The sequence below is a fragment of the Brienomyrus brachyistius genome, unplaced genomic scaffold (assembly GCF_023856365.1).
Source record: "Brienomyrus brachyistius isolate T26 unplaced genomic scaffold, BBRACH_0.4 scaffold115, whole genome shotgun sequence".
In the NCBI taxonomy this organism is placed as follows: domain Eukaryota; kingdom Metazoa; phylum Chordata; class Actinopteri; order Osteoglossiformes; family Mormyridae; genus Brienomyrus; species Brienomyrus brachyistius.
Genome location: NW_026042390.1, coordinates 40,925 through 64,584, shown reverse-complemented (window position 1 = coordinate 64,584; position 23,660 = coordinate 40,925). Strand labels below are relative to the sequence as shown.

Sequence of the window (23,660 nt, the reverse complement as noted above, 5' to 3'; positions counted from 1 at the left end):
ATGACTATCAAATTCAATGTTTATGTCATATTATACAAGATAAGACTGAAAATAGTTTGCCCTGCATAAGGATGCCATGCAGTCAGAGCATGATCAAGACAGGGTGTGAGTGTGGAAAAAAGACAAATGTAACAGTATTTGAGGGAAGAGTGAGAAGGAGGGAAATGTAAGGAGAAGGAGGTTCCTCGGAGCTCCGAGATGTGATTGGCTGTAATAAATCTGGAATATAGCTATATGACAGTTTTTGATAACACCAGCATTTGTTTTTAGGCAAAAATGGCAAGCCGATCAAAACTGGCCAGATTTGATGTTGCAGCTTTTATTGAAAGACAAAACAAAATTAAAAAGTGCTGAAGTTTGAATGACTGTGTGTTTATTTCAGTTATTTTATATTGGGCTCAAGGACTGGTTTCATCATACAAATACAGCACAGATAATGTTTACTTGAAATTACTGAAAAGTAAGTGATACCAGAATCAGGGGGTCAATAAGCTTTTAAGTAATAATGTGGATTGTGCTTGGGATAGAAGCTGCATGTTGTGTTGAAGAAAAGTATAGATTTTCATTTGACAAAATATGCAAATTAAATGCAATAATAATATTAGTGACATTCATCTTTAAATTACATTAATTACATAACTAATAATACTTTGAGAAGAAATGTTTTGTCATTATTATTTTCTATTATCATTGCTTCTTACAGTAAATTATTCTTGATGCCCCCAGTCGGTGCCCATGTATGTAAAATATGTGGGTAGGATGCCGGTTAAACCCCCCGATTCACGTGCAGCATTTGATCACAGTTGACCCCATTCATGCTGGGCAGAGTCATCCCGTCTTAGCAGAGTCCTGCTGAAGCTGTGTGTGAGCTTATTCTCCAGGTCTCACTGGCTTTTGTGTGGCTCCCCACACTTCTGTCACAGTAGACAGTCCTGCCTGCCTGCAGCTTAATCAATGAAGCGGCTCTTTCCTTGCATATAATTAATGCAGCAGCTATTTACTTGCATCTATCACTCAGGCGGCTGCTTCCCTGCATGTGACCTACTACAGTGTTTTATAAGGTGTTTCCTTTGCTGTTCTCAGTCTCTGCCCCAATTCCCCAGTTTCTTTCGCAGTTTTTCCTGCCATCTCTGCCACAGCTTCAGCTGCATTGTCTGCAGTCTCTCCTGCACTGTCTGCTCTGGCTGCAGCTCTGCCTCTTTCAACCCCCCCCCCCCCCCCCCCCCCATGGCTCCTGCTGCAGCCAAACCCCCCGCAGTTACACCCACTATTCCTACTACTGCTCCTGCCCCTAATGCTCAACTGCCCCAGCTTCTGCAGCTCCTGCTGCCCCTAATGCCCCAGCTCACTCTCTGTCTTGCTCTTCTCCTGATCTCAAACTCCCCTGCTTCCTCTCCTCTCTCCTCCATCTCTTCTTTTGTCGTTTTCACCTCCATTTCTGCTATTACCTGGAGTGGTTTATTTCCATAATAACTGCTGCCATTGTTTGTCACCATGTTCTCTATAGCTGTCAGCAGCTGTTTAATCTGAAGGCTGTTACTCCTGTACTCTGATTCATCCAGGTTTCCATCAGAGCTTGAAGGTCTTCCTGACCCTTGGCCTGGTTCCTGATCAGGTGTGATGATCTTTGTTCTAACAGCCAGTTCTTCATTTCCTCCAGTGTCTGAACAGCCTGTGATTCCCCAGCTTCTCTCCTCTCTATCATCACTTGCTGTAGTTGTTCCATGATCTGCAGACTGAGCATTTTTATCTTTTCTGTTCCTGTGCTTAGAGTGAATGACATGGACTCGGCCTCCACACTTATCAACAAGTTCCTTCAGATCCTTGTTCTCCTTCACATATTCCTCAATGGTTTGGTTTTCTTTAAGCTCATCAGCATGTGTGAAGAGGACACCTGTGTGTTTCAGGGCACAATTCTTACTTCAGAAGGTGCTTTGGGAGAGAAACACGATATCAGTTACCATGAATGTTATAGATTTGTGTCAGTTTGACTGAAGACTCATAGCAATGTGCTACGATCAAGCCTGTCAGCAGGAGGCACCGTGAATGTGGTTATAATGAATACGAACATACCTATTGCTGTGGAAATTCTCCAGCATGTCTTTAGCATGTCTTGGGTGCAGCTACTTTATTCTGTCAGCAGATGGCAGTGCAGAGCCACACAAAGCATGAGCGCATGGGAAAGAGACTGACAGTCAGAGGTACTTATTCAATTCATTTTATTACTGAACACAGATATTTAATCTGTCTGCTTATCCAAAGGAAAACCTCATTTCTATACATAGTTTAATTACCTGAACACTGACAGAAAAGCTTAGACATGCAGCCACTCTTAGCAATTTCACGACAGATGCTTCTGTCCAGCTCAGTGGATGTCAGTCTGGCTCAGGGGTCGGCAACCGAATTGAGAAGAGCCACTTTTCGGAAAAGAAGCCAGAGAATTTTACTGGAAACAAACATTTATTCTAAACAGATTAGCGTCTTTTTATACATACCAACGACAGAGTAAAACAATTTTCAATGTTTCATGGACTTTTTAAGAAAAACGGCATGTTTGCCCTAATTTTATTAATTATATCGTTATAAGCCTATAAATTAAGGAATGGAAATTCACTCAAAAAAATGCAATATGCTCTTTATTAAGAAGATAATTCCTTCATATTTTTGCATTATGTATTCAAAAAAGTTTATAAAAACAGTTGAAAACAGTTGAATTAGATCGAGCCCATTATGTAACTGGAACCCCTCCCACATGTAAACACAGTGACGCGCTACAGCGTTGGTTTGTTGTCTGAGGCTATGATACTGACCACAAACACATTCTCAAATTTCACTGCACCAGTCACAGCATATGCAGGCAGAAAAATGACAGCAAACAACATTCAGCATTAGACTCTAAAACCGTCTGTAATGTCTGTGTTTATCCAGTGGACCATAAACTAAAATAAGCTTTTTATTGCCCAATTTTTATATTAGATGAGACTAAAAATTGAGAAATATCTATATGCACAAGTAGTTTTTCCTGATAAGAAGGATGACATCAAGACTGTCAGCATTTACACATCAGATTATGACACATCTGAGTAGCCCAGACTGTCCGGAAAACAAAGCCATACAGCATATGTGGCTGACTAATGTACATACAGTGTCCATCCATCCACATGCGGGTCATTGTTGCAGGGGAGCCTGGGCCCATCCCAGCCAGCACAGGGCAGGGGTTCACCCTGGGTGTGACGTGCATCAGAAATACAAATTTAAAGTGATCGATATATTAAACAGTCTGGGACATTTAGAATATTACTGTATATTTCCAAAATTTAATGATAAATTAAGCTTTCTTTTGCTTTGAGAAATTTAAACAGAAAGTTATAACTCTTTTCTGTTATGTTTCAGTCTGAGCCTCTTTTGTCTGTGAATATACTTTGACCCATCGACTGTATAAAACATGGACACTTGTCTGCATACACACAGGTGCATCCTGCCATTCTGACACTATTCTTTGGTAAGTTTTATATTTACAGAAGACATAAAAATGACAGGGCTGAATTATTCTGTTGCAGGCCGGGGGGTTGGGTTTGATTATAACCACCACCAAGTGTTATAACAGAACCATGTCAGGACACTAGGGGGCACTAAAGCATTGGGTAAGGGGAGATACAGGAAAAGGAGAGGATACAGAAGTAAAAGGCTGAGTCTGAATGCATCTGTGGTCGTGGTCTGTTGGAAATTCTAAGATTCACAGCAGAATATTTTACATGGGGTCAGAAGATCGGCAGCAGGAGCCCGTGAGTAGAAAACCAACATTAGTTTGAAGGTCAGAGGAAATACAGAGGATCTGGCAATACTAGGGCCTGCTACAGTAAGTGAGGGAGCTGGCCAGCTTACAGATGCATTTCCAAGAGGGGTGCAAAGAAAATAACATGAGAGGTGGAGCAGATATTTTCAGTAGAACCTCCAGGAAGCTTCCATTTTGACAGGCCAAGCAGCTGGACTTAGTGCTTACGATGCTTTGAGTGATTTCGAGGAGCTTCAGGAATATCTGAAAAGACTGAGGAAGACCATTCAACTCGCTGCTGTACATGACTGGGGAGAAAAACAATGACACGCTGGTTTTGTCTGACGAGCAGAAATAGTTTGCAGAGACATTTACATTTACATTTACAGTATTTGGCAGACGCCCTTAGCCAGAGCGACTTACATAAGTGCTTTAAGACGCTGTGATGAATTTTTCCGATACTAGCTCAATAAGGACACAGGCTATGAATACCATCTATCTGAACACTGTTGAGAAAGTGCAACAATAATTATTATTTTGTTGTACACATACACACACACGGAAAAGAGCTGAGTAAGAATACAGAGTACTACTTCAGGTATTTCTGAAAAAGGAAAGCTTTGAGTTGTCGCTTGAAGACAGCGAAGGTTTCTGCTATTCGGACATCAAGGGGGATGAAGAGACAGGACAGAGAAGTTTGAACGCGCCAGGACAGAGAAGAGCCGAGATGTGTGTCGTCCTTGTGCCTTGAGGGGTGGTGGGACCAGTCTAACAGTGCTGGAGGATCGGAGAGATCGGGGTGCAGTACGGGGTGTGATGAGGTCTTTTAGGTAGGATGGTGCCAGACCATTTTTGGCTTTGTATGTGAGCATCAGTGTTTTGAATTTGATGCGGGCAGCTACAGGAAGCCAGTGGAGGGAGCGTAGCAAAGGAATGGTGTGGGAAGTTTAGAAGGTTAAAAACAAGTCGAGCAGCTGCATTCTGAAGCAGTTGGAGGGGACAGATGGCACGCAGTGGTAAACCCGCTAGAAACGAGTTGCAGTAGTCCAGGCGTGAGATGACGAGGGACTGGACGAGTATCTGGGTAGCCTGAGTGGAAAGAAATGGACGTATCCAAAACCAAAAGCCCTGGCTGAGTATTTTATTATTAAACACATTATAATATATGAGAGCAAATTTTAACAGCCGAAATCAACAGGCAGGTGAATCAGCAGGAAGTTGTATTATAAGACAGAGTTAGCTGAGGTGGCATCACCATATGCACTGTCAGCCCCTGGACATGGAGCTCTGTACACATGGAGGTGAGAGTCAGCTTGGCAGCAAAGGGCAGCCACCTGCAGTGGCACCTATGGAGCTGGGAGTTAAGGGCTCTGCTCAAGGGCCCAGAGACATGTGGCTGTTCTGCCAAAGCCAGGCTGGATCGAGCAACCTTCCGATCTTCTGAGGCTTAGCCCACTCTGCCACATATTAGGATCTGTGTGGACCTAACAAGACTCAATGGAAGCGTCTGCTGAACGAGGCACATACTCCAAGCTGTGGATGACACACTTGCCAAACTGGACGGAGCAGTAGCGTTCTCCAAACGGGATGCCTGATCGGGATTCTGGCAGATACCCTCATATAAAGATTCCCAGCCCTTGATGACCTTCATTACACTCCTTCAGCAGGTACTGTTTAAACAGACTGCCTTTTGGGATCTCCTCGGCACTCGAGCACTTCCAGCTGAGAATCTCTCAGATTGTTTCAGGCATACCTAGAACAATGTGCTATACTGATGACATTTTGGTAATTGGCAAATATATGCAAAGTTCCCCAGAAGTTTGAGAATGCAGACCTCTCTCTAAATGAACACTGTGAGGTCAGAGTGAATGAGTGAAGTTCCTGGGACATAAAATAAGCGTAACAGGGACTGAGGTGAATCCCGACAACATTAAAGCCATTATCAACATGCCCAAACCTCAGAGTACTGAAGGAGTGAGACGCATCGTGGGGATGGTGAACTACATTGGCAGGTTTTCTCCCTGGCTGCCCCCAGCCAGATGGAGAATACAGACCAGTGATGTACATGTCTGTGTAGGAGTCTGAGTCCCAGTGAAACCCGATACACACTGATCAAAAGAGAGAAACTCCTGTGTCAGCAGATGCATCGTCATACAGCCTTGGAGGAGGGCTAATGCAGAGGCAGCCAGATGGAGAATACAGACCAGTGATGTACATGTCTGTGTAGGAGTCTGACTCCCAGTGAAACCCGATACACACTGATCAAAAAAGAGGCCCTTGGTGTGACATGGGCCTGTAAGTGAATGATCATATGTCTCTTGGGATTGGACGTCACGGTGCATACAGACCACAAGCTCCTCATCTCCTTGATAGGTTCTTGACCACTTGATGACTTTCCTCGAGGAACTCAGACTCAGACTGAGGATGAAAAGATTCAAATAAAGAATCATTCATGTTACAGGATAACAACAGGTGGCAGCTGGTGTGTAACCACAAGCTCCACTCGGATCCGAAAACACAAGGGAGAGTGACACACTGGGAAGGGAGAGTGACACACTGGGAAGGGAGAGTGACACACTGGAAAGGGAGAGTGACACACTGGAAAGGGAGTGTGGAGTCTATATCGATCATGTCATGGAGCACATACCTGTGACAGAAAGAGGTTTTTGTCTCTTAAGTTCTTTTTTTACTTAATTCCATTTCACATTTTCTCAGCTCAGTGTTTTTCTTGGGAGGAAACATGTGCTGATTCCAAAGTTTTAATTTTCTGTTCTAGTTCTGTCTCGAGAGCTTTTTCCTTTTTCTTTTTGTGTGCTAATTATTCTACCTCGAGTTACAGCCTTTGACGTCTCCCAGAGTCTGTAAGCAGAGATACCAGGCAGGTCATTTGTTTCAATAAATGTTGTCCAATCTTTTTTAATAACTTCTAAAAATAACTCTAGTAATGATGTATTCAGTCTGCACCGTGTAAAAGGTGGTGCACTAACTTTTACAGTGACCACATTTTTCTTAAGACGCCTTAAGGCGACGGTTGTTGTGCTGAGCAGCAGAACGTTTCACAAACATCTACATTAAGTGCTTTTGCAGGCTGGTTCTCAGTGCTGAGATCAGCTAGATTCCACAGACGCTCATCTGCCACGGCTGATCGCTGGTGATTTTTTACAAGTTTCACCGCTGAAAAGCTGCGCTCACAGCCTGCAGTCCTCACTGGGAAAACAACAGCAATCTGACACAGAGGATAAAGTCCAAAGAAGATGTCCTTAAAGGAGCCAGGATCCTCACTGACTCTGTCAGACTGCATGGCTTCACTTTACTGTCTGCTCTGTTTCTTTCCAGTCTTTATATCTGCTGTATCTCACTTTCCAAGAGATCAGAGCCACCTGCCTGAGCCACTAACAAAAGCAGCTCCTCCTTTAAGAGTCATTGTCTGATGGCTTAGTGCTTGTATGCCGCTCATTATGTTACAGCTGGAGTTTGAGAAGCACCTGTCCATCTCCCTCATCATGGACTCCATGGTGGGAATAAATGCTCCTTTTCTGAAGGCGTCTTTGCTGTTAACATGTCTTTGCTGTCCAGGTGTAGATGTGACAAGACGATCATATGGTCTGCTTGAGGTGTGTTTGGTTCTTTTTGGTTTGACAGTGGCAGAAATGCGGCGATCACTGCATGTTTCAGTCACTGTACCCCACAGTTCAGTAAAGCTGTCCTCTTTGCGATGTTCTCCAAAGGTCTGTCTGAGGGTGTCAGTGAGGTCGGCTGCTTTGCTAAGATCAGCCTTAGGTGACTGGAGCACGTCTGGCAGAAACTTTGCTTGACCGAGCACCTTTCTGAACACTACAAGGAGCCCTACAAAACTCAAGTCAATCTGAGACTGCAGTCCTCTGGCTTCTGCAGCTCTCTGGGGATTCGGCATCATCTAAAATCTCACCTGGCAGCCTTAGTACAGCACTCAGCCTCTCCGTAAGGTTTCTACGCGCAGCACGGCAGCAGGCCCATCTAGTCTCACTGAGCCTTTGCAGTTCCCCTGGGCCCCACTGAACATTTATTTCTGTACTTCCAGCCATGTCTTCTGAACATATGAGCCTGACATGAACACACACAGTCTTTCCAGCAAAGAGAAGAAAACATGCAGCTACAGGGACATTTTTCACACAGTCAACAATGACAAGATGCAAACAGTGTGGGCTGCAGTGAACATAAAATGCATATCTGGCAACCTCTCTAACTCCTGTTTGGACCCCAGAGCCTCTGCCACTCATGACCTTCACTGCTTTGGCCACCAGATTCTCTCTGTATTCCAGCCCAAACTTATCCAGACATAGAAAAGAATAGAATATAATAGAATGGCTACTTCATTGTCATTCAGAACATACACCGGTTAGTTCACATCAGAGCAAAATTACGTTGCATTGACTCATCATCGGCCCAGCAGAGTGAATTAAAAAAGAATATATAGTGGAATTAACATAGAATATGCATACAAATATATCAACAGCACTATAGCAGCAAACACCAGTGTACATCGGCGTTTCAGACATATTGCACTAGACAATTGAAAAAAGGCAGCTCTGGAAAGTGACGTGTGGATGGATGGAGAGAGGCGGAGTCTGGGGTGGGGGGGGGCTGCCTTGAGGTATTGAGAGTTCAGGAGTCTAATGGCTTGAGGAATGAAACTCTTAGAGAATCTGACTGTCCTGGTCCTGATGCTGCAAAGCCTCTTCCCAGAGGGCAGCAGGGCGAACAGTCCATGGTGGGGGTGGGCGGAGTCTCTGATGATGTCACAGGCTCTGCTGAGACAGTGTTTGTGTGCAATGTCCTGGATGGATGGAAGAGAAGTCCTGATGACCCTCTCTGCAGTCCTCACCACTCTCTGCAGCCATTTCCTGTCTGAGGCTTTCGAGCTGCCAAACCAGATGGAGATACAGCTGGTCAGCACGCTCTCTATGGTGCCTCGGTAGAAGGTGCTGAGGATGGGAGAGGAAAGCTCTCTTCATCCGGCACAGGAAGTGCAAACGCTGCTGAGCCCGTTTAACCGGTGATGTTGTGTTTGGTGACCAGTCCAGATTGTCAGTTATCTGCACCCCCAGGAATCTGACGCTGCTGACCACCTCCACAGCACTGTTGTCTGTTTGTCTGAGTTTTCACCAGGCGCTGTAGTTTCCTCCCACGGTCCAAAAGCATTCAAGAGGGGTTGAATGGTGAGTCTAAATTGGTCCTGTAGTTGTGTGTGCACCCTGTGGTGTGTTGGTGATTCCCCAGGGGTGGTTCCCACTTGTGCCCAGTGTTCTTGGGATAGGTTCCAGTCCCCAGGCAACCCCAGTTGGAATTAAGTGGCTTCAGAAAATGGATGGATGGACACTAAACCCCCTGTAGAAGCCCATGTAAACTGATATGGTTACTTTTTCCACGCTACATTTATCATATTGGGAAAAATTCAAATGCATAGCAGCGGCCCTTCTACCTCCGACGAGCTAAAAGGTGTGGCACAAGTCCCCTTATCCTCGGGACACTTTATAACTGTGTCATCAAGAGCATCCTAACTGGATGCGTCGCCGGCTGGTATGATAGCCACACCACCTACCCCAGCAAAGCTCTGCAAGAAGTAGCACGGTGTGGGGAATATCATTATGAGATGAGCTTCCTGTCAGGGTCAGCTCCTGTTGTCCCAGTCTTGCATCCATAGCTTCTGGCTTTGACCTTGAATAGGATAAGTGCTACAGCCAATGGATGGATATTCCATACTTACATGCACTTCACACATTAATGTCAAATGAGAGTATAATTTTCTTTACATGCACTATTAAGTATTAACATGGTCTATATGAGTAATTATGTAACTAATATTAAATACATTTAAAGAATATATACCATGCAGTGTTGGCCTCCCATCTGCAGGGTAGGCCACACGAATCCCAGCCATAGTCTGTGCCTATGTGTATAGACTTTGCATGTCCTGAATATGTCACATTAGACATGGATTGATATCAAGCTTGGTACTTCATGATTAAAGCTAAATCAATAACGTAAAACATTCCCATTTAAATATTCAATTGCTTGGAAAAAGGCCTATTTACCAATTAAACCAGTAGCAATAGCACATAAATCCATTAAATACACAGCTTAAGTTTAATTTGGTCTCAGATATTACAAAACCTCATGAATAATACACTGACATTAGGTCTATATATTTGTGTGTTTTTTTTCCCCATTAGCCTAGCCTACTTTTTGTCTCTGGGGAAAAGGATACGAATGAACTCGCATTTACGCTAAACATGACTTTATACACAAACACGGAATGTAGTGTCCAGTGTTCAAACTCATTGATTTCAGGTCATTTTCACCTGTTGAAATGATTGAAGACAACAAAAAGATCATTTAAAGCATAAATGCATTTATTTTCTAATTAGATGTCAGCAAAACATTAAACATTTGTATGTAGTAATTGCAAGAAAACAAAAAGAAAACAAAATGTACCATTTTAAGTTTCTGGTACTGTGACATAACACTGATATCAGCGCATTTAACAACGTTACACATGACACGCTAAACTATTCCTTCTAAGCTAGGTATCCTAAACTCAGTACGTCCAAACAAAAGCAAAAACAGAAATACTGTCACAGGTCCAGGGCGGATTGAGAGCGACAGCGTGTCATGGAGCAAGCAGAAACATAGAGTGGGCGACTCACTCAGGGATTCAAAGGAGGAAAGGGGAAAAACACTAGAGACACTAATAAAAACAAAAGCAGACCACGAGGGGTCAAAAACAAGACAAGGAACAACAGTAATCAAATAAGAAATCGGTCGGTGGGTCACAAGCTTTTTTTTTTTTTTCCCTCCACCACCCCCCCTCTGCGGAGGACCACTTTATTGTGCCCGAGATGTTATTTCAGGTGGAGTCTAGGACCCAACCTGACACGTGTGTATAGACAAACAGGCACACACATATACAAGCATACGTTCCCACCCTCATGCAGACATAAACAAATATTTACACATTCACCCAACATTTAGACACACAGAAATGAACGCTGTACACATACTCTCACTCCCCATGTATACTCTATGTGGACCCCTATTTTTCCTCTGGCGAGGAGACCAGAAGATCACCCCGGATCTCGCAGTAGCCGAGAAGCCCACCAGCCCAGACCCCGACCAGCTGTTCCTCTCAGCCCCAAATGGCGAACAGGGAACGGGGGTGTGAAAAGACCCCATGCCCCCCTTCGCCTGCTCAGATGTGGTGTTGGTGTGTGTTGTTCTAAAGTGCTTTTAAAACAGGTGAAGGGCATGGCATTAACCACCCCCTGCCGACCAACAGCTGGTGTTAGCTCGGCCTCTCCCCAGAGCCCTCAATGTCTATGTGTGATTAAAATTGAGGTGTGGGCCCTGGCACCAGAGGTAAGGCTGAATGAACAGACCGCCCTCTGGATGCCATTCTGTGTGCCCATCCCCAACGCCCTAAATGTATGTGTCATGAGAGAGTAAGTAATGAGAGTGTCTACGTTGTAGTGTATGAATGAGGTACAGGTGGTCGCGAGGGGACAGAGGAGGAATACCTACCCTGCATCCCAGCAACGCACCTACACCTCAAAGCCCTACATGTGTGGTGGTGTGATGGAGCGGGAGGAGGGAAGCATTTAGGGATGGGGAGGAAAGGAATGGGGGGGGGCAAAATACCTCCCCCCCCCGGAGCCAGCTCCCCCGCTGACCCCCATAGGCACTCCCCGTTCCCCGAAATCCATCCAGGGAGGGGGGCCCAGGCCCATCCAGACCGGGGCCCAAGGCAGCAGCACCACCGGGCCCCACAGAGCCCAAGGCGCCCCACCGGACCCCACTGCAAAGGAAAAGCTACCCCCGCCCCAGCATTCAGTCAACTCCCAGACTGCACAAGACAAAAGACATCCAAAGACATTGTCCCTCTCTGAAAGGTAGAAACGTTTCACCGCTCGTCCAAGCAGCTTTGCATGTGCAAATGCACAACCCCTCACTCAACAGAGGTAGAGGCATTAGGCACAACCTGTCTCCAATTTAACCTGCGGCCCTCTCATCATTTGCCAAAACAAAAATAATTCCCAGGAAAAAAACAGACCCAATTCACACCTCCACCAGGTGGACCACCCTTAACGACCCACTTTATTGGAGTAGGAGGGACTGGTTACATCTACCCGCAAATCCCCCCCCCCCACTTTGTTTCACTCAACGAGCCCCCTTATACTACTTACCCAGGAGGATAAATATGTGGACACTTACTACCTCCCTCAGTCTGAAGAAGCTGCTTGGATGAGCAGCGAAACGTTTCTAACTTTCAGAGACAAGTCCAGTTGCCACGAGTCAACCACCAGAGAGTATGGTCTAAGGTTGCCTGGTCCTTCTGTTCCTCTGTGGTGAAGGGTACCTTAAGGGTACCTTCACCACATTGCCATTTGACACTGACACCTTCACACTGCCTGCTTCTAAATCGCCAATGATCAGTTCTTCCAATAATAATTTGTCCACCTTAGTTTCAACAATATCCAAATTTATAGCATTCGGCTGGATTTCACTGTTTATAACTTCTACTGCCACATCCACAATTTCCAATTCAAATGCTTTTTCAAAAGCCTTTTCTCTAGTCTCCTCCACTTCAACTTCTCCAATTTGTAGTTGTACAATTTCACAATTAAATTTACTTTGATCTAAATATTCGAGATCAAACTGGCAGAGGTCTACCAGCACAGCTCCTATCTTCAGACTGTCTTGATGGTTGTCTACAGGCTTTATGGAGATTGTCCTGTTATTTATCACAAAAGCCTCCAACCCATGTACATCTATCCCCTTATCCCTCCCAAGCTGGCTAGTGGGTGGAGTTACTTGGGAGCACTCCTCTTCATCACCCCAGCAGATGATCTCTTCCCACTTGTCCCAGGCTGCCCAATAAGCATCATCCGTCCAGCTAACTGCCTTGGCAATTCGCCTTCGGGAATGTGACTCAGTGGAACTGTCAGCCTGGTCAGAAGGTGATTCTGCTGGGGAGCACAGCTCTTTCTCATCTCCCCAGTCAATCACCTCTCCCCACTTGTCCCAAGTTGCCCAGTATCTGTCGTCGCTCCAGCAAACAGCTTTCTCAAATCGTCTGATTCTGAATGAGGAAAAACAACATACAGGCAATGCAATGGAGCTGTCAGTCACTCCTGACATGTGGACTACACTTCTGCACTGACCCACACCTTCCCAATCAACAACCGCATTACTGCACAGGCAGAGCTGCTATCTTTGGTCAGCTGGCTGGCGTGAGATTCTCAATTCCAGACAAGTCTGCACATTCATCTCCATATGTGTAACAGTCTTACTGCCTTGTAAATAGTCTGGAGGGTTTGCAGACTACCCCAACACTTTTGATGGAGCTAATTTTAGGTTTATAATGGAACAAAACAGATTGACTACAAGACATCTTGAGTGAGGGTTGGCAACCCTGCATATGACACTAACTAACCTGCACATAAAATTTAAATATAATCCAAACAATATACTGAATTTTACACAAACATATTTCAATATACAGTCATACCTCGGCTCACGAACTTAGTTCCTGATGTGAAAAGTGTGTGACCTCAATCAATTTCTCCATTTCAATTAATGTAAATGTGTATTATGTTCAATATGTTTAAACTTCAGAAACGCTGCATTTCCTTCAATTTTTAATATTTTTCTGTGACCAAGAATCCATCCATCCATTTTCCAAACCGCTTATCCTACTGGGCTGCCTATCCCGGAAGCAATGGGCACGAGGCAGGGAAAAATCGAGGATGGGGGGGCCAGCCCATTGCAGGGCACACTCACACACCATTCACTCACACATGCACTCCTACGGGCAATTTAGCAAGTACCCGGAGGAAACCCCACGACGACATGGGGAGAACGCGACCAAGAATATAGACTTAAAATAACCTTACTTGTAACAAATAATGCTGTTGGCACGTCAAACTGTCGGTGCAGCGGTAAGAAAATCGGGAGAAGACTAACAATAATAGAGGATTTATAAATGGAAAAATAAGTTCACACAACACGTTATTCACCATGAACTAGGACATATCGCCGTCTTTCTCTTTAGGTCACTCTATACATACATACATACATACACTTCGAGCACGCGCAGTACAACTCAACACCCCCTACCATACAATCAAATTATGACAGACTGTGCACATATAACTGAGAGCATACATTTACATGCTAACAAATGCTAAATTAAATAAAACATTAAAACTGAGCATACGCTGGTCGCTCGAAAGACGCCAAAACACGGAAAAGAACCACAAAACATCCCCCCAAAAAACGAAACAATCAACATTAAAAGACTGAGTAACAGTCAAATGCAGTAATTTCGAAAATATGATTTTTTTAATTATTATTATACTGGACATTTCTTCGCGTTTCGGGTGGTTCTTTGGGGAGCTTTCATTGGACCCTTTTCGGGACGTTTGTGGGTTCGCGGCCCGAAATACGGTTCGACAACCGGTACAAAACATTTTGGAACATTTGGTTCGTAACCCGATTTATTCGTGATCAGGACTGTTCGTGGGTCGAGGTACCACTGTGCATACAAAGACAGATAATAAATAATAAGATAAGTTATACGATAAAATTGGAGCAGAAATGCAACGTACCTTGCCATCTTGGTGCAGAAAAGCAAGTGAAGCCGCATCTTTCAAACCGGTAGCTTCCCACGTGCGGAGGCATCAAATGTAACCAAGCAACAACATAACTAAATAATAACATCATAATACGTATAGTTGTTATATAATAATGACAGCTTTATAAGTTTTTTATTTACTTTTAGAAGTAAATAAGAAAAAAAATTGTGTAAGAACTGCAAAGCAAGAATATAGTAGTAAGCATGAATCACACATTCAGCTCTGGATAATATCAGATAATGACTTAAAGACACGTGAAATGAACTGCACTCTTGGAGTCTGTCTCTCCCCAAAGCACTATGCACGGTAACTTGTTTAATATGGGAATTATAAAATGACACTTTGGTAACATTTCAAACTGTTGTATACTTAGCGATCAGTATGTCGAACTGTCACGCCCAGCTCGTACGATCCTCATGTGTGCCATGCCCCCCTGATTATCCACGTGTGCTTCCCCATTATACCCAGCTGTGTCCGATTATTTTCGCCCAGTCCTGTCTATTTCAGTCCATGTCTTGCTTTCGTTCCTGGTCGGTCATTGATGTTAGTTAGTCGATGTTCGTGCTTCGTCCCGTTTTAGTGCTAATAAATCCCAGTTTCCCCGTGTTCTGCCTGCCTGTTTCCTGTCCGTGCGATCGCGCTCGCAACCAGCCCGAAACCTGACATGAACAAGGTTATACATCACACAAGCTTCCCACAAGAACCTGTAATTAGACTAAGCGCGTACCACACTGGGCCCGGCTGCCTTATACGGCAACCGAGCACGATCGCATCCTGCCCCCCTCCCCAGTTCTGCCCCCCCGTTGCACTTATTGGTCCGGACGCGAGCACGTTTTGTCATCAACCTGCAACTTTTTGTGTGAAAGAAACATAAGAAGCAAAGCTGTGTACCACAGTAGGGTAGAATTCATGGTTAATTTCGTGGCTTATTTGGGGCGGTTTTGAGTATGATGACACACACAGATTTGTCAAGTATACAAAGCAGAGGTTTTTATTTATTCGTGCTGCACGTATAGGAAGATCCACACTTTATCAAATATCTCAGGCAGACTGATGCTGCGCGGGATACCGGTGCCAAAAAGGTATTGCGGTACTGCATTTTTGAAAGCTGTTCGGTATTACATTACATTACATTTCTTCAGTACTTGTACTAATTACACTATTTTCGCTTCCGCTAACTATGGGATCATGACGATGGACTCTATATAGCAAAACCACTGCCGAAACTAAGTTATACACTAAGTTAGATCTGCACCCATCATGCTATATAAAATACTAAAACGTCAGCTAGTTAAGTATGATGTCCATAGCTTCACGTCAGTGATTTATGTCAGGGATATACATTGACGTCATCAAAGTTTGATGTTTGAATAATAAATAGATAATAAAGCATAATGTGCTGCGTGGGAAGTGTTTTATATGTGATCAGGTCATCAGAGCTGTATTATGGGATGTCACCAAGACAGGTAATGCTAATACTTAAAAGTAAATAGCATAATCATACAATGATAAGAAAGAGAATAAGGCAAAAACGTTTCTTGAAATTTGGCCTGAGGGTGGCGCTAGAGTGATGGATGGATTGAACCCAAATTTGGTATGAATAGTTGGAACTGACCTCTATCGATGTGCCAAATTTCAAAAAAGTTGCCAATCGGCTCTATGGGCTGCCATAGACTCCCATGGCAAAAAGCATAATAATAGTGAAAACTACTAAAAACTATAGGTATCCTAATAATAATAGACTGTCATCTCTAAATTGCCCACAGTGTGTGAGTGAGTGCATTCCCTGCAATGGACTGGCATCCCATCCAAAAGTATACCATTGTGTCCTATGCTACCTGGGATAAGCTCCAGGCCCTCGTCTCCAGGATATGCGGTACGAGGATGGATGAATAATAATCATCCATCCATCCATCCATCGATTTTCCAAATCGCTTATCCTATTCGGTCACGGGAGGTCTGGAGCCTATCCCGGAAGCAATGGGCACGAAGCATGGAACAACCCAGGATGGGGGGCCAGCCCATCGCAGGGCACACTCACACACCATTCACTCACATTTAGCAACTCCAATTAGCCTCAGCATGTTTTTGGACTGTGGGGGGAAACCGGAGTACCCGGAGGAAACCCCACGACGACATGGGGAGAACATGCAAACTCCACACACATGTAACCCAGGCGGAGACTCGAACCCACGTCCCAGAGGTGTGAGGCAACAGTGCTGACCACTGCACCACCATGCCGCCCCTACCTTCTTCCAATTTGAAACAAATGAAGCCTTTTCAGGTTACTGTAATCAGTTTTACACCACACATTTACAAATGCACTGTAAAAAAAAGTGCTGTTTTTACAGGAAAACGCTGGCAGCTGGGGTTACCAGGGACTTCGTGTAAAAAATACAGCAGCACAATAGATCGCTTTACAGATGCAATATGTAAATTGATTTACAGTAAATGAAAAACACATTAAAAACTGTTAAATCTACAAAAAAAAACTTAATATCACACAATGATGTTATATATAAATAGACTATTTCCTGTATCTTTTACATGTAATAATTGCTTATTGTGGATCCATAAATTGTAAAATTAACAGGGAAATATCAAACAAAAAACTAATTTAAACTGGTAGAACAACGTCAAAACTGCATATTAAATGGAGCTGTTCTGTATATTAAAAATGCTGTATTTTATGTTTTAATGTAAAATTTTAGTCAAACCTAATTAACAAACTAATTACTGCTATTCCTATAGCTAAACATGCAAAAATACATCTTGAGAAAAGACAAGAGAGGAAAATATCACTTTTGGGAAATTTATTTTGCAGCCAATAAAGCAAATGACAACAGTTGGATGCATTTTTTCCAACTAACATAATATGCAAGGCGCACAGCAACTACACAATTGAATCAAAAGCTATAAAGCTGTTGAACATTCCTGCAAAGCAAGAACCATGTTCATGAAAAAAGCATTTGTACACTCTACCAGAAAAAGTTAAATAACCTGTTAAGATTTTAAAACAAAAATGACATATTGTGCCAAAATGATCATAATCACCATGCAATGCAACACGCACCCTGCTGTCACCACAACCATGGCCTTGGTCAAAGAACACATCAGGAAAACCACCTGTGGTGAAACAAACCTACACAGGTGGTCTAGAAACACTGCAGTAGCAGCATGGTTAAAAAAAACAAACAAAACTGGAACATTCCTTCAAAGCAAGAACATCTTCATGAATTCATTCATGAATTGGCTTCATGCATTCGACCAGAAAAAGGTTTAAGTACACATTGTGGATTTAACAAAGTAAAACTAACAGTCCACAGAGAGTCAATACTTAGGCTTAGCGCCACTCGTGGTCAGCCTGCTTGAAGTCAAAACGCTTGAAGTCATTCTCAACACACAACAAGACTAAAAACATATTATCTGTATTTGAACGCAAATGAATGGGTAAATTTGCTAATGACAGATAGACTGCAAGAAGTTTGTGCATCTTTTTAGCAGAACCCAGGGGATTCACTACCTCAAATGAATCTTGGTACAAAATCAGTTTGAGGCTTTCAGGGTTTTCATTAAAGAACTGGTGACATTTTAAATGTTTATAAATCTCTACATCAGGACCCCCAAACTGTTGTGACAGTGTATTCTTCTATAACTGTGACTCTAAAAAGCTCTTCAGAGTTTCTCCCACTGGTATGTAGTAAGCAAATTTTTCTGTCATGTTTTCATCCATTCCCAATGGCACTTTCTTGGGTTCTGTGTATTTAACCCTACTATTATCCTAGCATTTCCACCCATCTGTTATCTTGGGCGTTGCCGGTCGGGTCGGTACCGACCCGTGTCCTAAATCAGCCTCCCTCAACCCTCAAACATTTTTTTATCATCCAGTTTGTTTCCTTACCTCTTGGTTGCCTTGTTAGGCTTCCTTATCCATGAAAAGATTTTAAAATTTGGTTTTAAAATTTTTGGTGTGGCCCTCTGAAGATGAGACTTATGATGTCAATAGAACGGCCCAGTCCAAAAAAATTGGTAAAATAAACCTCAGGAGAATTATACAAATAAATCAAAGGTTTATATGTTACCTGACTATTACTGAGGGGTATTAGAACACAACTGTAAAAAAAAAAAATTACAATTTTTTTATTTTAATAATATTACTATCAATATCAATATTATTAATATTAGTAACATCTGTGGTGTTAGGGTCGGTTTTGACCCATATATATTTACTTCAAGAAGAAGGCAAAAAAAGTTTTTTTTTCCCAAAAGTTGAACTTTAATTCAAATCACAAAGACAAAGCCAAACAAGTAAGACAAAATAAAATACAAAATAAATTACAAAATGTAGATCAAACAAACAATCAAAACAATAGAATTAGTAGTACGGTGGTAGGGTGGTAGCTCTCCAGGAGCAGGATTGGTACTGTATGTTTACACTATGTGCAAGTAGGACAGTAAGTGACATGTTTAGTGTGCTCTTTGCAAATATATTTCTTGTATTTGACACACATTGACTTGGTTTTTCTGTCCTTGCTGCTTGGGCAGACCTGACAGCGCTTTCTTTTGTAATCCAGCGGCCTCTCTGGGTCTGGGTCTGTGGCTGTGGCCGGGCTGGCTGTGGCCGGGCTGGCTGTGGCAGGGCTGGCTGTGGCAGGGCTGGCTGTGGCAGGGCTGGCTGAGGCCGGGCTGGCTGTGGCAGGGCTGGCTGTGGCCGGGCTGGCTGTGGCAGGGCTGGCTGTGGCCGGGCTGGCTGTGGCAGGGCTGGCTGTGGCCGGGCTGGCTGTGGGAGGGCTGGCTGTGGCCGGGCTGGCTGTGGCAGGGCTGGCTGTGGCAGGGCTGGCTGTGGCCGGGCTGGCTGTGGCAGGGCTGGCTGTGGGAGGGCTGGCTGTGGCAGGGCTGGCTGTGGCAGGGCTGGCTGTGGCCGGGCTGGCTGTGGCAGGGCTGGCTGTGGCCGGGCTGGCTGTGGGAGGGCTGGCTGTGGCAGGGCTGGCTGTGGCCGGGCTGGCTGTGGCAGGGCTGGCTGTGGCCGGGCTGGCTGTGGCCGGGCTGGCTGTGGCAGGGCTGGCTGTGGCAGGGCTGGCTGTGGCCGGTCTGGCTGTGGCAGGGCTGTGGCAGGGCTGGCTGTGGCAGGGCTGGCTGTGGCCGGGCTGGCTGTGGCCGGGCTGGCTGTGGCAGGGCTGGCTGTGGCAGGGCTGGCTGTGGCAGGGCTGGCTGTGACAGGGCTGGCTGTGGCAGGGCTGGCTGTGGCAGGGCTGGCTGTGGCCGGGCTGGCTGTGGCAGGGCTGGCTGTGGCAGGGCTGGCTGAGGAGGATGCTGGTGCTGAAGCTCTTCGTCTTCCTGCTGACGTGGACGGAGTGCTTGCCGTGGTCTGCAGCTGTCTGACCACAGCTGCAGCGGCTGGGTCTCGGGGGACCCGTTCCCTGTTTTCAATGTGTCCCTTTATAAGAGAATCCCCAAGTTCTTGGAGAAACATTCTTCGCCTTTGATTCTTCCCTGCATTCCACCCTTGGTGGATTTGGGTCCACAACACAGATGCGTTGTAGGCTGACACATCCAGGATATTGTAGAACAATACCACTGGCCATCTCCTGGTCATGCGCTGGCATGTATAGGTGGCAGTCAGCTTGTCCACCCCTCCTTTGTTTTTACTGTAATCCAAAATAATGATGGGCTTTTTCTCTTTTGCTGATGACACAGCAGTGTCCTTGTGGAGTGTGGACATGAGAATCACACTCCGGTTTTTTTTTGGACAATATGACACAATAGTGGTTGTCACATGTAATATTGTGTCCGCGCAGTCCAGTTGTCAAGTCGAGGACTACACGTCTTCCCTGGTTCCTCTCAGGGATGCCACTTTCAGGTTTTCCTGTGTAAATTTGCATGTTCCAAGCATAGCTTGTTCTTGCATCACAGGCTGCCCAGATTTTTATCCCGTATTTGGCTGGCTTATTGGGCATGTATTGCCGGAAAGGGCATCTTCCCCGGAAAGGCACAAGACGCTCGTCTACGGTAACCTCTGGCCCTGGATTGAACATCAAAGGCAGGCGCTGCACCCATCTCTCCCAGACATCCCTTATGGGAGCAAGCTTGTCACGTCTTGCTCTCATGTCTCGGTTGTCAAACCTGAGGACTCTCGAGATCATGTGGAAGCTCTTCAGTGACATCGTGGCCCGAAAAATATTTCTGCCTGTTGCTGTGTCCCAGAGACTGGCTGTGGCCTCACTGCTGGATCGGTATACTCCAGCAAGAAGAAGAATTCCAATATAAGCATCCAGGAATTCTTCCTCAAAGTCAATCCATGTGTGTCCGTAGACTTTTTGTCCTTCTAGGTTTGTCATGTTAAGTATTATTTTTTTCAGTGATGGTGGCATGAACTGTTCAAAACTTGTTTTGATGTCACTTATCCTTGTTATGGCAAACCTTCTAACCCCAGGAGTCATTCTGATGATATTTTCAGCAGCTGCCCTGCCAGCTGTCCTGCGAGTCTCGTCAGGTGGTACTAACTTCCAGGAGATGCTGCCATTCTTGGACTGTAGTACTTCAGCTGGTGGGGAAACCAGAGGTGATCTCCTCCTCAGACTCTGTGTCTGTGTCTTCTGACTGACACTCCACAATGTCTTCCTCCTCTGAGTTCACCTAATCAGTGTCGCTGTGCCACTCTGTAACTTGTCCTTCAGCTAGGATATGATCCATAGCTTGGAGTGCTGTGAATTTAGCCATTTTTACCTCTGCAAATTAGATGTTTTCTCTCCAGTCACAATCACCAAACTGAACTGGTCTGGGCCAGTTTTGCCTGGGCTGTCTCTGTTTTTTTACTCAGGGGAGGTGTGAAGAGATAAGCCCCTGACTACAGCTCGGGGGATGGGAGAGGCCTGCTGCCTGACAGAGTTGTGTGGGGGTGTGGGGCCCGAGTGAGCTGAGAGTGTGTTTATACTGTAACTTCAGTTTGGCCAGTATTTATTGTTTTATGATCTCTTATTGTACCCTGGGTCGTGGCTGACCCGTTAAGACCACAGGCAGTGAATTTCTAGTATTTCTGACCGACCCTAGGGTAATAGTAGGGTTAAACCCATTCAGATGCCTCACCAAAGACAAACATCAAGGAGATATACCGGTGGGGCTAGCCAGCACACTCACAAGTCACCTGAAGAGTATTACAGAGCAGAGTTTTACAAATTGTTGGATTGTGTTGATGTCCAGTTTCAGGAGAGGTTTAACCAACCAGATCTAGGTGTCTTGAACAGGCTGGAAGACATTCTTCTCACAGGAGAGGTGGATGATATTGCTGATCAGTATCCAGAACTTAACAGGGAGACTCTAAAAGTTCAGCTAGCCAGGTTCAAGTCCAAATACAATTTCAAATCTAGTACAGAAGTGGCTACTATCATGAGAGGAATGCCAGTGGAGGTGAGGGGGCTATTTGATCACATTGAAACCCTTGTCAGACGGCTTTTAGTTACCCCGGTGTCATCAGCTGAAGCTGAAAGGAGTTTCAGTTCTCTCAGGAGACTAAAAACCTGGCTCAGATCAACAATGACACAAATGAGACTGAACAATGCTGCTGTATGCCATGTGCACCAGAACAGTCTGGACAATATTGATGTCAGACAAATATGCCAGCAGTTTATTTCTGTTAACGAGAGGCGAAGGCATGTTTTTGGCTCCTTCATATAGGAGCAATAGGCATTGAGCTGTTGTGTGGTACCTAACAGTAGTTCATGTTTAGATGTAATCTACTTTTATATATACAGATGTTTGAGATGTTTCATTTGCACTATGGCTCAATAAAGAATAGTCTTTATTAAACTATCTTTTTGTCAGTTATTAAACATTCCTTTGACATTACACTATTCCTTAATTTAACTTAATGAATTGCATTTCGAGTGGATTAATATCAATCAAAGCATTGCTAGTATTAATGTAAAGTGATTTTGCATTTTGCAGCATATTAAAAAAACATGCATTCCGTGGACGGAGTTGGGGTGGCGGGGTTGGTGGGTGGGGCAGGGGATGGGGGGGGGGGGGGTGGAGTCATAGGTCCCCACCAATGTCCAGAGCAAATCTACGACCTTGCAATCAACAATGACAAGATGCAAACAGTGTGGGCTGCAGTGAACATAAAATGCATATCTGGCAACCTCTCTAACTCCTGTTTGGACCCCAGAGCATCTGCCACTCATGACCTTCACTGCTTTGGCCACCAGCTTCTCTCTGTATTCCAGCCCATACTAATCCAGACATAGAATAGAATAGAATAGAATAGAATGGCTACTTCATTGTCATTCAGAACATACACCAGTTAGTGCACATCAGAGCATAATTACATTGCATTGACTCATCATCGGCCCAAAAGAGTGTATTAAAGAATATAAAGTGGAATTAACATAGAATATGCATAAAAATATATTAACAGCACTATAGCAGCAAACACCAGTGTACATCGCCGTTTCAGACATATTGCAGTAGACAATTTAAAAAAAAGCAATTCTTGAAAGTGACGTGTGGATGGATGGAGAGAGGCGGAGTGTGGGGGGGGGGCTGCCATGAGGTATTGAGAGTTCAGGAGTCTAATGGCTTGAGGAATAAAACTATCACAGAATCTGACTGTCCTGGTCCTGATGCTGCAAAGCCGCTTCCCAGAGGGCAGCAGGGCGAACAGTCCGTGGTGGGGGTGGGCGGAGTCTCTGATGATGTCACAGGCTCTGCTGAGACAGTGTTTGTGCGCAATGTCCAGACTGTCAGTTATCTGCACCCCCAGGAATCTGACCCTGCTGATCACCTCCACAGCACTGTTCTCAGTGACGAGTGCTGAATGACTGGGCTGTTTCCTCCTGAAGTCCATGATCATCTCCCTGGTCTTCTACACATTCAGGATCAGGCTGTTGTCACTGCACCATCCCACCATTCTCTTCACCTCCTCTCTGTAGGGCAGGTCGTTGCTGTTCCTAATGAGACCCACTAATCTACTTTGGATTAAGCCTGAACACCACCTCTCACCCCCCCCCCCCCCCCCCATCACAGACGTCCCGCCATAACACCGCCTTAATATATTACCTGCACTGAAGCCCGTTTGGAGTGAGGTGTTTCAGTGCTGCTCCGGTCTCCTCCCACAGTCCAAAGGCGTGCAGGGTTGGCTGATCGGCGTCTCTAAATTGGCCCTGTACTTGTGTGAATGTGGCTGTGTGAGTGTGTGCGCCCTGTGGTGTATTGGTTCC

General features: G+C 44.8%; 1 protein-coding gene across 1 annotated transcript; it reads right to left on the bottom strand.

Moving 5' to 3' along the window:
• Window positions 1-11,656: 11,656 nt before the first annotated feature.
• Window positions 11,657-14,631, bottom strand: LOC125727740 (uncharacterized). The gene is made up of 2 exons (XM_049004652.1): window positions 14,419-14,631; window positions 11,657-12,890 (listed from the first exon to the last, which is right to left on the bottom strand). Exons 1-2 carry the CDS (start codon window positions 14,454-14,456, stop codon window positions 12,125-12,127), a joined length of 804 nt encoding a protein of 267 aa, XP_048860609.1. The 5' UTR covers window positions 14,457-14,631; the 3' UTR covers window positions 11,657-12,124.
• Window positions 14,632-23,660: the final 9,029 nt, after the last annotated feature.

Bases quoted from the DNA above. Each gene is read 5' to 3' on its own strand.
- LOC125727740 (XM_049004652.1), bottom strand. From the start codon at position 14,456: ATGCGGCTTCACTTGCTTTTCTGCACCAAGATGGCAAG. The intron at 12,891-14,418 runs GTACGTTGCATT...TTCCTCATTCAG, and splicing joins TTCTGCACCAAGATGGCAAG to AATCAGACGATTTGAGAAAG.